Source organism: Micromesistius poutassou (genome assembly GCF_964030765.1).
Source record: "Micromesistius poutassou genome assembly, chromosome: 15".
In the NCBI taxonomy this organism is placed as follows: domain Eukaryota; kingdom Metazoa; phylum Chordata; class Actinopteri; order Gadiformes; family Gadidae; genus Micromesistius; species Micromesistius poutassou.
The window spans coordinates 18,222,032-18,235,539 of record NC_140285.1 but is presented as its reverse complement, the minus strand read 5'-3'; the positions used below and the strand labels follow the sequence as shown (position 1 = coordinate 18,235,539).

Genomic DNA, 13,508 nt, shown 5'->3' with positions numbered 1-13,508 from the left:
ACTCCAGCGATTTTTAACCCCATTATTGTTTTCCTGAGGGTCAGCCCATGCTGGATGCGCTCCCAGCCACTAGCCAGTGGCTGTGTATCCGCGCGCATCCCTTCTATTTGAGTTAAACGAGCATGTGGAGTCTCGTAAGGAACTAACTCGTGTTACGTAGGTCTTGGAATGGTTATCTGAATGTGTTTAGAAGCCCCAAAAGCGGATAAAGAGCTTGCCCCCATAGGTTAGCGTTATAGCTATTCCGTAGCGCCGGCAGCCAGTGCAGATCTCTGGTTTGGTCGAATCAACTTTTGTTGGGTTCTTAGCTTCCCTCAACATGGGGTGACCCTCAGGAAAACAATAATGGGGTTAGAAATCGCCAGAGTTCTCCTTTAAAGTATTGAACACTGTCCTTATATACTAACTATCCATTAACTATCCATATATTATGCAATTCCAAACTAGATTCTGAGTTGTTTAACTTTGACTAAGTTAGGGAGGGAAACACCAACTTCCTAAACACAATCCTTGTCCTTCCTCAAGATTCAACTAAATGGTTACCTGCCTCTTCACAGAGTAAGATCCCTGCTCATTCCAGACAGGAAATTTAAACAGCAGCTTCCTGTGTACACCGAGCTGATTCAATAACAGTGAGGAAACAGTATCATACATCTGTAAATAAAGAGGTTTTAGAACAAGAATGACCTTCACATTATACATTTGAGGGTTTTATTTTATTTGACAAAGAAAAATCCTATTACAAAGATATCGCTGAACATCTTGCAATAAATATGATATATGGTATGGTCCAGTACAATGTTAACTGTTATGATGCTTACTGAAAGAAAAGTGATTACAATTATACAAGAACACAACTTAACTAAAACATTGAGTAATAATATAATGCAGGTTATGATTTTCATGATCCACAGAGGCTGCTGGGTCCTTTTAAAGTGTTGTCATAAATATCAGTCACACACACACACACAGGTCTTAAAGTCTGATAAGTTCCTGTGTGTTTCCTTAATGGCCGTCCACAGTATAACCTCACTGCAGGAGTCAAAATACCTGTGGTCGGTCCCCACACACACACACACACACACACACAATGGAGGACGGAGGTCCTCGCTGCACAGGCCCAGTGGATGGCGAGGAGTAAAGAGTCTGTCTTTGAGTCCCTCCTCTGCTCACCCTGCTGACGGCCATGGGGGGCCTCAGGTTGGCCCCGTGGGTTCTTGGGTCTCCTGGCTGGTGGAGCCTTCCCCCTGTGGTGCAGGGGGGGGCCCCACGGAGCCTTCTGGGGAATGAGGAAACACGCCATGAGAGCAGCCCACAGCAGAGCCTCTCACCGCCCACCTGTCTGTTGAGTCTCAGAGCCACACCTCAGACACAATGGGCAGAGGACCCAGGGGCCCGCAGTGACCCCTATCCCATGACCGCAGCGGCCAGGGGCCCGCCGTGACCCCTATCACATGACCCCAGGGGCCCGCCGTGACCCCTATCACATGACCCCAGGGGCCCGCCGTGACCCCTATCACATGACCCCAGGGGCCCGCCGTGACCCCTATCACATGACCCCAGGGGCCCGCCGTGACCCCTATCACATGACCCCAGCGGCCCGCAGTGACCCCTATCACATGACCCCAGGGGCCCGCCGTGACCCCTATCACATGACCCCAGCGGCCCGCAGTGACCCCTATCACATGACCCCAGGGGCCCGCCGTGACCCCTATCACATGACCCCAGGGGCCCGCCGTGACCCCTATCACATGACCCCAGCGGCCCGCAGTGACCCCTATCACATGACCCCAGGGGCCCGCCGTGACCCCTATCACATGACCCCAGGGGCTCGCCGTGACCCCTATCACATGACCCCAGGGGCCCGCCGTGACCCCTATCACATGACGGCAGCGGGCCCTCCGTGGCCCCTATCACATGACCCCTATCACATGACCCCAGGGGCCCGCCGTGACCCCTATCACATGACCCCAGGGGCCCGCCGTGACCCCTATCACATGACCCCAGGGGCCCGCCGTGACCCCTATCACATGACCCCAGGGGCCCGCCGTGACCCCTATCACATGACCCCAGGGGCCCGCCGTGGCCCCTATCACATGACGGCAGCGGGCCCTCCGTGACCCCTATCACATGACGGCAGCGGGCCCTCCGTGGCCCCTATCACATGACGGCAGCGGGCCCTCCGTGGCCCCTATCACATGACCCCAGGGGCCCGCCGTGACCCCTATCACATGACCCCAGGGGCCCGCCGTGACCCCTATCACATGACGGCAGCGGGCCCTCCGTGGCCCCTATCACATGACGGCAGCGGGCCCTCCGTGGCCCCTATCACATGACCCCAGGGGCCCGCCGTGACCCCTATCACATGACGGCAGCGGGCCCTCCGTGGCCCCTATCACATGACCCCAGGGGCCCTCCGTGGCCCCTATCACATGACGGCAGCGGGCCCTCCGTGGCCCCTATCACATGACGGCAGCGGGCCCTCCGTGGCCCCTATCACATGACGGCAGCGGGCCCTCCGTGGCTGTGCGGCCAGCCGTCACGCTGCTCGCTGCTCGCTGCTCGCCAGCCTGACAATAAGGATGAAATGGAGACGACCCAGACATGTATAATCCAACAGCTGGCTTGGGAGCCATCATGCTGCTGGGAACAGGAATAGCGGAGTGGTGTTTAGGAGTACAAACCTCCGGTTTGGTCATGTTGGAGAACACTGAAAGTAGGCGTGTCTAAAAATGAACACCCATCCAACTACTGAAATACATCACATTGACCGAGAGTTCCTTCTCTCTGAATCAATTCATAGGTCTTTACCAAACCATCATATCTATTAAAACAAAGAGTAGAGTCTGGGCTCTACTGGTCTGCAGTGTGTAGAGGCTCTACTGGTCTGCAGTGTGTAGAGGCTCTACTGGTCTGCAGTGTGTAGAGGCTCTACTGGTCTACTGGTCTGCAGTGTGTAGAGGCTCTACTGGTCTGCAGTGTGTAGAGGCTCTACTGGTCTACTGGTCTGCAGTGTGTAGAGGCTCTACTGGTCTGCAGTGTGTAGAGGCTCTACTGGTCTGCAGTGTGTAGAGGCTCTACTGGTCTGCAGTGTGTAGAGGCTCTACTGGTCTGCAGTGTGTAGAGGCTCTACTGGTCTGCAGTGTGTAGAGGCTCTACTGGTCTGCAGTGTGTAGAGGCTCTACTGGTCTACTGGTCTGCAGTGTGTAGAGGCTCTACTGGTCTGCAGTGTGTAGAGGCTCTACTGGTCTGCAGTGTGTAGAGGCTCTACTGGTCTGCAGTGTGTAGAGGCTCTACTGGTCTACTGGTCTGCAGTGTGTAGAGGCTCTACTGGTCTGCAGTGTGTAGAGGCTCTACTGGTCTGCAGTGTGTAGAGGCTCTACTGGTCTGCAGTGTGTAGAGGCTGTACTGGTCACCTGTGTTCTTGAGGTCCATGTGGGCCATGTCTTTGGTCAGGTCGCTGGTGCTGCCGGCCGCGGCCCCGCCCTCCCCTGCGATGTCAGGCACGGCGTTCCTGCGTCCGGTGCGATCGCAGGTGATGAAGTCTGAGTAAGACGTCTCCACGTCCATCATCTGGCCATGACCAGCGCTCTCATAACACCTGGGGGAGCAGGGAGAGGGGATCGTATTCACACACAACACAGAAACACTAAACCAAGACACTGCTTTACAACAGAAACACACAACACAGAAACACTAAACCAAGACACTGCTTCACAACAGAAACACACAACACAGAAACACTAAACCAAGACACTGCTTCACAACAGAAACACACAACACAGAAACACTAAACCAAGACACTGCTTCACAACAGAAACACACAACACAGAAACACTAAACCAAGACACTGCTTCACAACAGAAACACACAACACAGAAACACTAAACCAAGACACTGCTTTACAACAGAAACACACAACACAGAAACACTAAACCAAGACACTGCTTTACAACAGAAACACACAACACAGAAACACTAAACCAAGACACTGCTTCACAACAGAAACACACAACACAGAAACACTAAACCAAGACACTGCTTTACAACAGAAACACACAACACAGAAACACTAAACCAAGACACTGCTTCACAACAGAAACACACAACACAGAAACACTAAACCAAGACACTGCTTTACAACAGAAACACACAACACAGAAACACTAAACCAAGACACTGCTTCACAACAGAAACACACAACACAGAAACACTAAACCAAGACACTGCTTCACAACAGAAACACACAACACAGAAACACTAAACCAAGACACTGCTTTACAACAGAAACACACAACACAGAAACACTAAACCAAGACACTGCTTCACAACAGAAACACACAACACAGAAACACTAAACCAAGACACTGCTTCACAACAGAAACACACAACACAGAAACACTAAACCAAGACACTGCTTTACAACAGAAACACACAACACAGAAACACTAAACCAAGACACTGCTTTACAACAGAAACACACAACACAGAAACACTAAACCAAGACACTGCTTCACAACAGAAACACACAACACAGAAACACTAAACCAAGACACTGCTTCACAACAGAAACACACAACACAGAAACACTAAACCAAGACACTGCTTCACAACAGAAACACACAACACAGAAACACTAAACCAAGACACTGCTTCACAACAGAAACACACAACACAGAAACACTAAACCAAGACACTGCTTCACAACAGAAACACACAACACAGAAACACTAAACCAAGACACTGCTTCACAACAGAAACACACAACACAGAAACACTAAACCAAGACACTGCTTCACAACAGAAACACACAACACAGAAACACTAAACCAAGACACTGCTTTACAACAGAAACACACAACACAGAAACACTAAACCAAGACACTGCTTTACAACAGAAACACACAACACAGAAACACTAAACCAAGACACTGCTTCACAACAGAAACACACAACACAGAAACACTAAACCAAGACACTGCTTTACAACAGAAACACACAACACAGAAACACTAAACCAAGACACTGCTTCACAACAGAAACACACAACACAGAAACACTAAACCAAGACACTGCTTTACAACAGAAACACACAACACAGAAACACTAAACCAAGACACTGCTTCACAACAGAAACACACAACACAGAAACACTAAACCAAGACACTGCTTCACAACAGAAACACACAACACAGAAACACTAAACCAAGACACTGCTTTACAACAGAAACACACAACACAGAAACACTAAACCAAGACACTGCTTCACAACAGAAACACACAACACAGAAACACTAAACCAAGACACTGCTTCACAACAGAAACACACAACACAGAAACACTAAACCAAGACACTGCTTTACAACAGAAACACACAACACAGAAACACTAAACCAAGACACTGCTTTACAACAGAAACACACAACACAGAAACACTAAACCAAGACACTGCTTCACAACAGAAACACACAACACAGAAACACTAAACCAAGACACTGCTTCACAACAGAAACACACAACACAGAAACACTAAACCAAGACACTGCTTCACAACAGAAACACACAACACAGAAACACTAAACCAAGACACTGCTTCACAACAGAAACACACAACACAGAAACACTAAACCAAGACACTGCTTCACAACAGAAACACACAACACAGAAACACTAAACCAAGACACTGCTTCACAACAGAAACACACAACACAGAAACACTAAACCAAGACACTGCTTCACAACAGAAACACACAACACAGAAACACTAAACCAAGACACTGCTTTACAACAGAAACACACAACACAGAAACACTAAACCAAGACACTGCTTTACAACAGAAACACACAACACAGAAACACTAAACCAAGACACTGCTTCACAACAGAAACACACAACACAGAAACACTAAACCAAGACACTGCTTTACAACAGAAACACACAACACAGAAACACTAAACCAAGACACTGCTTCACAACAGAAACACACAACACAGAAACACTAAACCAAGACACTGCTTCACAACAGAAACACACAACACAGAAACACTAAACCAAGACACTGCTTCACAACAGAAACACACAACACAGAAACACTAAACCAAGACACTGCTTTACAACAGAAACACACAACACAGAAACACTAAACCAAGACACTGCTTCACAACAGAAACACACAACACAGAAACACTAAACCAAGACACTGCTTCACAACAGAAACACACAACACAGAAACACTAAACCAAGACACTGCTTCACAACAGAAACACACAACACAGAAACACTAAACCAAGACACTGCTTTACAAAAGAGCTGGCAAAGAATAGGCCCGCTGTTTTGTTTTTGAAATGTCCGTTCATCAGAGCACATGAAGAGATGGGAGCGGGCCCCTCTCTGGAGGGAGCGGGCCCCTCTCTGGAGGGAGCGGGCCCCTCTCTGGAGGGAGCGGGCCCCTCTCTGGAGGGAGCGGGCCCCTCTCTGGAGGGAGCGGGCCCCTCTCTGGAGGGAGCGGGCCCCTCTCTGGAGGGAGCGGGCCCCTCTCTGGAGGGAGCGGGCCCCTCTCTGGAGGGAGCGGGCCCCTCTCTGGAGGGAGCGGGCCCCTCTCTGGAGGGAGCGGGCCCCTCTCTGGAGGGAGCGGGCCCCTCTCTGGAGGGAGCGGGCCCCTCACTGGAGGGAGCGGGCCCCTCTCTGGAGGGAGCGGGCCCCTCTCTGGAGGGAGCGGGCCCCTCTCTGGAGGGAGCGGGCCCCTCTCTGGAGTCCGTTCATCAGAGCACATGACGAGATGGACTCCAGAGATGGAGGGGCTGCAATGCAGTGAACCTATAGGAGGAGTCTGGACCATGAACCTATAGGAGGAGTCTGGACCATGAACCTATAGGAGGAGTCTGGACCATGAACCTATAGGAGGAGTCTGGACCATGAACCTATAGGAGGAGTCTGGACCATGAACCTATAGGAGGAGTCTGGACCATGAACCTATAGGAGGAGTCTGGACCATGAACCTATAGGAGGAGTCTGGACCATGAACCTATAGGAGGAGTCTGGACCATGAACCTATAGGAGGAGTCTGGACCATGAACCTATAGGAGGAGTCTGGACCATGAACCTATAGGAGGAGTCTGGACCATGAACCTATAGGAGGAGTCTGGACCATGAACCAGTGAAGGGGGTCGCCGCCCCTCCGCTGCGCGTCGGGACGGACAACGCCCCTTAACTGTGGTATAATGAGCGTATACCACAGCCTGTCGTGATCTATTGCTTAATTATACTGGTTGGTATTATAAACACTGGATGTTATACTGGTTGGTATTATGTTATACTGGTTGGTATTATAAACACTGGATGTTATACTGGTTGGTATTATAAACACTGGATGTTATACTGGTTGGTATTATGTTATACTGGTTGGTATTATAAACACTGGATGTTATACTGGATGGTATTATAAACACTGGATGTTATACTGGTTGGTATTATAAACACTGGATGTTATACTGGATGGTATTATAAACACTGGATGTTATACTGGATGGTATTATAAACACTGGATGTTATACTGGTTGGTATTATAAACACTGGATGTTATACTGGTTGGTATTATAAACACTGGATGTTATACTGGATGGTATTATAAACACTGGATGTTATACTGGTTGGTATTATGTTATACTGGTTGGTATTATAAACACTGGATGTTATACTGGTTGGTATTATGTTATACTGGTTGGTATTATAAACACTGGATGTTATACTGGTTGGTATTATAAACACTGGATGTTATACTGGTTGGTATTATAAACACTGGATGTTATACTGGATGGTATTATAAACACTGGATGTTATACTGGATGGTATTATAAACACTGGATGTTATACTGGTTGGTATTATGTTATACTGGTTGGTATTATAAACACTGGATGTTATACTGGTTGGTATTATAAACACTGGATGTTATACTGGTTGGTATTATAAACACTGGATGTTATACTGGATGGTATTATAAACACTGGATGTTATACTGGATGGTATTATAAACACTGGATGTTATACTGGTTGGTATTATAAACACTGGATGTTATACTGGTTGGTATTATAAACACTGGATGTTATACTGGTTGGTATTATAAACACTGGATGTTATACTGGTTGGTATTATAAACACTGGATGTTATACTGGTTGGTACTATGAAACACTGATGGTATACTGGTTGGAGTTGTTAAGACACTGGTCATAATAACACTGCTTTAGGTTGATCTCAGCAGGGTCCCAGCCCCCCTAACACCGCAGACTCCGAGAGCAGGAGTGGACGAGTGACCTAATAATTAAATGAGAAAAACCGAGCTCTCCTTAATTGCCATTTCTATTTTTGCACCGTGACGAATGGCACCAGTGACATTTGTGCTAATTGGCCGTCCTGATTAAGAAAGACTCGTCAAAAAGCTGTCCTGGAATCTGCAGCCTCCCAGCTGCTCTGCCAGCCTGCGTCCCTTTAGATGGGCCAACCCCAAGGGGCCGGCCGCGGGCACAGCCCTGGAGCCCAGCCCTGGAGCCCAGGGTTAGGGTTAGGGTTAGGCCTGGAGCCCAGGGTTAGGGTTAGGGTTAGGCCTGGAGCCCAGGGTTAGGGTTAGGGTTAGGCCTGGAGCCCAGGGTTAGGGTTAGGGTTAGGCCTGGAGCCCAGGGTTAGGGTTAGGGTTAGGCCTGGAGCCCAGGGTTAGGGTTAGGGTTAGGCCTGGAGCCCAGGGTTAGGGTTAGGCCTGGAGCCCAGGGTTAGGGTTAGGGTTAGGCCTGGAGCCCAGGGTTAGGGTTAGGCCTGGAGCCCAGGGTTAGGGTTAGGCCTGGAGCCCAGGGTTAGGGTTAGGCCTGGAGCCCAGGGTTAGGGTTAGGGTTAGGCCTGGAGCCCAGGGTTAGGGTCAGGGTTAGGCCTGGAGCCCAGGGTTAGGGTTAGGGTTAGGCCTGGAGCCCAGGGTTAGGGTTAGGGTTAGGCCTGGAGCCCAGGGTTAGGGTCAGGGTTAGGCCTGGAGCCCAGGGTTAGGGTTAGGCCTGGAGCCCAGGGTTAGGGTTAGGGTTAGGCCTGGAGCCCAGGGTTAGGGTTAGGCCTGGAGCCCAGGGTTAGGGTTAGGGTTAGGCCTGGAGCCCAGGGTTAGGGTTAGGGTTAGGCCTGGAGCCCAGGGTTAGGGTTAGGGTTAGGCCTGGAGCCCAGGGTTAGGGTTAGGGTTAGGGTAGGAGGACGCTCCTGCACAGTTAGCTTCATTAGCAGGTCATCTCTCTTCTTTCCTGTTTCCTGTTGCCGGGCCGTACCTTATTGGGTCATTGATACTGGCCGCCGCAAAACACCACCCAGCTGAGTGGAGCAGAACACCACCCAGCTGAGTGGAGCAGAACACCACCCAGCTGAGAGGTGCAGAACACCACCCAGCTGAGAGTGGAGCAGAACACCACCCAGCTGAGAGGTGCAGAACACCACCCAGCTGAGAGGTGCAGAACACCACCCAGCTGAGAGGTGCAGAACACCACCCAGCTGAGAGGTGCAGAACACCACCCAGCAGCCCCAGGGTGATGAAGACAAGGAGTGCATTACTTCCTGAAAGGGGACCTGAGGTGCGTCTCCTTGATGTCACGTGACCCTCGTGCTGACCTTATTCCCATGAAGTTCTTGTTTGGCTGATAGCAGTGATGGGAATTTCAGCTCTTTTCAGGGAGCCAGATCATTTGAATCAGCTCACCAAGAGCCGGAAAACTTGTGGTGTGTGTGTGTGTGTGTGTGTGTGTGTGTGTGTGTGTGTGTGTGTGTGTGTGTTTGTTTATTTATTGACTTGCCATTGGCCTGCTTGCACTGTTAGTGGCGTATGGTGGCATACGTATGTGAGAATCGTATGTATGTATGTGAAAAGTTGTTTCAGGGTGTTTTGGTGAACTCCAAAATAGCAGGGAGGGATAATTATGTGAATAAAATGTATACAAATCCACCAGTGGCAGCATTGCAGCATGTCTTGGACTACAAGGGCAGAAGGGAAGGATGCAAAGCCAATTAGTCAAAACAGGCCTACTCTTGATTTGTAAAACTAAATAAAAAGATCTGGGCCAATCATTGGGCCTATTTTTGCCCTCAATGATTGAAGCTTTTGGTTGTAATTTGGCTATGTTTATTTTCAGCTACAATTGTTTTAAGAAAAATGAAGACACAAGACCAAAAGTGATGCCATTTAAAATGCATCATGCTCTGAATCATTCACTAACATCCTTTCCACAATATCAAACAGAACGGTCAGAGTAACAACGACGTAACACTACGACGTAATCACACAGGAACAAGGGCCAGTGGACGTAGTCACAGGAACAAGGGCCAGTGGACGTAGTCACAGGAACAAGGGCCTGTGGACGTAGTCACAGGAACAAGGGCCTGTGGACGTAGTCACAGGAACAAGGGCCAGTGGACGTAGTCACAGGAACAAGGGCCTGTGGACGTAGTCACAGGAACAAGGGCCAGTGGACGTAGTCACAGGAACAAGGGCCAGTGGACGTAGTCACAGGAACAAGGGCCAGTGGACGTAGTCACAGGAACAAGGGCCTGTGGACGTAGTCACAGGAACAAGGGCCAGTGGACGTAGTCACAGGAACAAGGGCCTGTGGACGTAGTCACAGGAACAAGGGCCAGTGGACGTAGTCACAGGAACAAGGGCCTGTGGACGTAGTCACAGGAACAAGGGCCAGTGGACGTAGTCACAGGAACAAGGGCCAGTGGACGTAGTCACAGGAACAAGGGCCAGTGGACGTAGTCACAGGAACAAGGGCCTGTGGACGTAGTCACAGGAACAAGGGCCTGTGGACGTAGTCACAGGAACAAGGGCCAGTGGACGTAGTCACAGGAACAAGGGCCAGTGGACGTAGTCACAGGAACAAGGGCCAGTGGACGTAGTCACAGGAACAAGGGCCAGTGGACGTAGTCACAGGAACAAGGGCCTGTGGACGTAGTCACAGGAACAAGGGCCAGTGGACGTAGTCACAGGAACAAGGGCCAGTGGACGTAGTCACAGGAACAAGGGCCAGTGGACGTAGTCACAGGAACAAGGGCCTGTGGACGTAGTCACAGGAACAAGGGCCAGTGGACGTAGTCACAGGAACAAGGGCCAGTGGACGTAGTCACAGGAACAAGGGCCTGTGGACGTAGTCACAGGAACAAGGGCCAGTGGACGTAGTCACAGGAACAAGGGCCAGTGGACGTAGTCACAGGAACAAGGGCCTGCAGGATGTGGAACTGAGTGGGTTAGAGTAGGACTTCTTTTACCCTTGAGCACCAAGCACCACATAAACCATTACAAACCCTGGTCAGCCACCAGGCCATGCAGCTGGGCTCCATTTGTTCTTAAAGGAAGCTGCCGTTTCCTCTTCAGACAGAGACAGGAATGTGCCTCAGTGATGACGCTGTGACCCAGGGCACTCTGTTCCCACGACGGCCCCTCTGAGGCCCCTCCCTTGGCTCTAGGTGCATTGCTGTGGCTGAACAGAAAGTGCAGAGTGTGTGTGTGTGTGTGTGTGTGAGATTATGATGGTGGTGCTGGGTGATGATTTGTTTTTTATGTATGATTTTGTGTCCATTAAGGATCGACCGATATGATCTTTTAGGGCCGATACCGATGCCAATTTCTTTTCATCGGCCTTAGCCCGAAGACTGAAACGCCGGTACTGATGTTCTTCAGCCGATATTTGGAGCCATATATGATGATGATAACAAATGGTACAAGTCTCAGTTTAAAAAAGGAACATTTATTGAACTGTCTGTAAATCATGCCGGGAAAAAATAAAAAAAATAAAATAAAATCTGCGAAAAAAATAAATCTATAGATAATATCGGTCAATCACTAGTGTCTATATGGCCAACTGCTTGCTATGTTGAGTTCAGCTGGGAACTCGGGTATGTTAACCCTTTAAACTACGCTCTGCACAGCCCTGCTGTGGGAGTCACGTGGCGCTGCTTGATGGCTGCTGGGTGACAATAGATCTTTATTTTTAACCATGGAGATTGTTCCCTTGTCATACAAAAAGCAGACTACAAACAATGATAGTGTTTTTAAGACTGTAAATAAAGGTTGAGCGTGTAAACACTCCCAGGACGACGGCAGGCGCTCCAGAGGGGTAGCTCCTACCGACCCCGACCACATCAGACTGTACATTAGGGCGGCATGCAAACCCTAACCCTAACACAACAGCATCAAGTCCACAGTGTGGAGGTCCTAAAGTCAGTCCCATTGATCACCGCTCAGAGATATGGAATAAGGAGGCCATGTTAAGATATTAAACCAGGCATAATGCTAATGAATGGTGTAACCCAACCTGAACAGTTGTACACTCCATTAGATCTAGATGATAGGGTATGTTGTCATAACATGTTTCAAGCAGGGTTTTTTTTATACAAACCAACTTAAAAGTGAGGCAATGCATACACATACACATAACTACTCATTGAACTCATTGTACTCATTTGTGCCACCTGCTGGCGAAAAGGTGCATTACGCTTAAGAGTAGTCTGGCAACGAGTAATGAAAACGGCCAAACTCGAGGGGCGGCACCAAGCATGCATTTGAAAATATCACTGCAGCGTCAACTAACAACAAAAACAGTGATGACTGTTGCTGTGAAAACATAAAGGGACCAGGTTTCCAAAAGCAATAGGAGGCGGGCAGGATAGCCGCGGGAATGAGAGACGCATGTATCATTATCTGGAACCACAACAAAAGCACATCAAACAACGCTTTGTTGAAGGTGACGGGAGCGGAAAGAGGAAAGAGTCTGGGAGGCGTGCTACTGCTGGAAGGCCGCGGCACGCCCGGGTCACCACTTCTGCACTCCCGGGCAGGGCAGGTGAAGAGCGCCCGGGTCACCACTTCTGCACTCCCGGGCAGGGCAGGTGAAGAGCGCCCGGGTCACCACTTCTGCACTCCCGGGCAGGGCAGGTGAAGAGGGCGCTGCATGCCGGACATTTGGAACAAAAAAGAAGCAAAAAAATCAATAGAAAAGAGGAGGGAGCATGAGTCAGCCACTCTGAGCCCAGCCCATTACAGCTCCTTCCTCCAAAGCCTTTTAGGCCTGATTGGGTGTAATAAACTGGAGCATTATCTGCAGAGAGCACACCCACTGCTGTGCATCACGCTGTGCCCATTACAAAGTGTCCATTAAGGCCCTCCCCACCCTCAGGTGTTTCCACTCAAGTCTTTTACTGTGGGTGGAGGGGGGCGACCCCCAGGGGAACCTCAACAGTCCAGATCCACCTGAGCTACCGTGTGCGTGTTGCCATGTCTTCAAGAGGACAGTTTGTGAAGAATGTTACAATTATTTGATTATAATGACAGATGATGGAACACATTTTTTTATGTACTCGCATTATTCTTGCACTTTTAGGACAATGCACTGCTCTGTTTTAGGGCAATGCATCTTCATTGTTGAATGCACTTAATGTAAGACACTTAGGCACTAAAAGTGTCTTAAAGGTTTTAATCATCAAGTCATCTCTC

At 49.4% G+C, this 13,508-nt stretch overlaps 1 protein-coding gene across 2 annotated transcripts in view; it reads right to left on the bottom strand.

Moving 5' to 3' along the window:
* Positions 1-709: 709 nt before the first annotated feature.
* Positions 710-13,508, bottom strand: part of pkig (protein kinase (cAMP-dependent, catalytic) inhibitor gamma) — a 28,522-nt gene continuing 15,723 nt past the window's right edge. Inside the window, exons 2-3 of one of the 2 annotated variants that reach the window (XM_084479645.1) lie at positions 3,417-3,601; positions 710-1,279 (exon numbers count right to left, since the gene is read on the bottom strand). In XM_084479645.1, coding sequence (XP_084335771.1) covers positions 1,197-1,279; positions 3,417-3,573 — 240 coding nt within the window. In that variant the 5' untranslated portion in view covers positions 3,574-3,601 and the 3' untranslated portion in view covers positions 710-1,196. The remainder of the gene's footprint in view (positions 1,280-3,416; positions 3,602-13,508) is intronic. The other variant, XM_084479646.1, reaches the window with a different exon arrangement.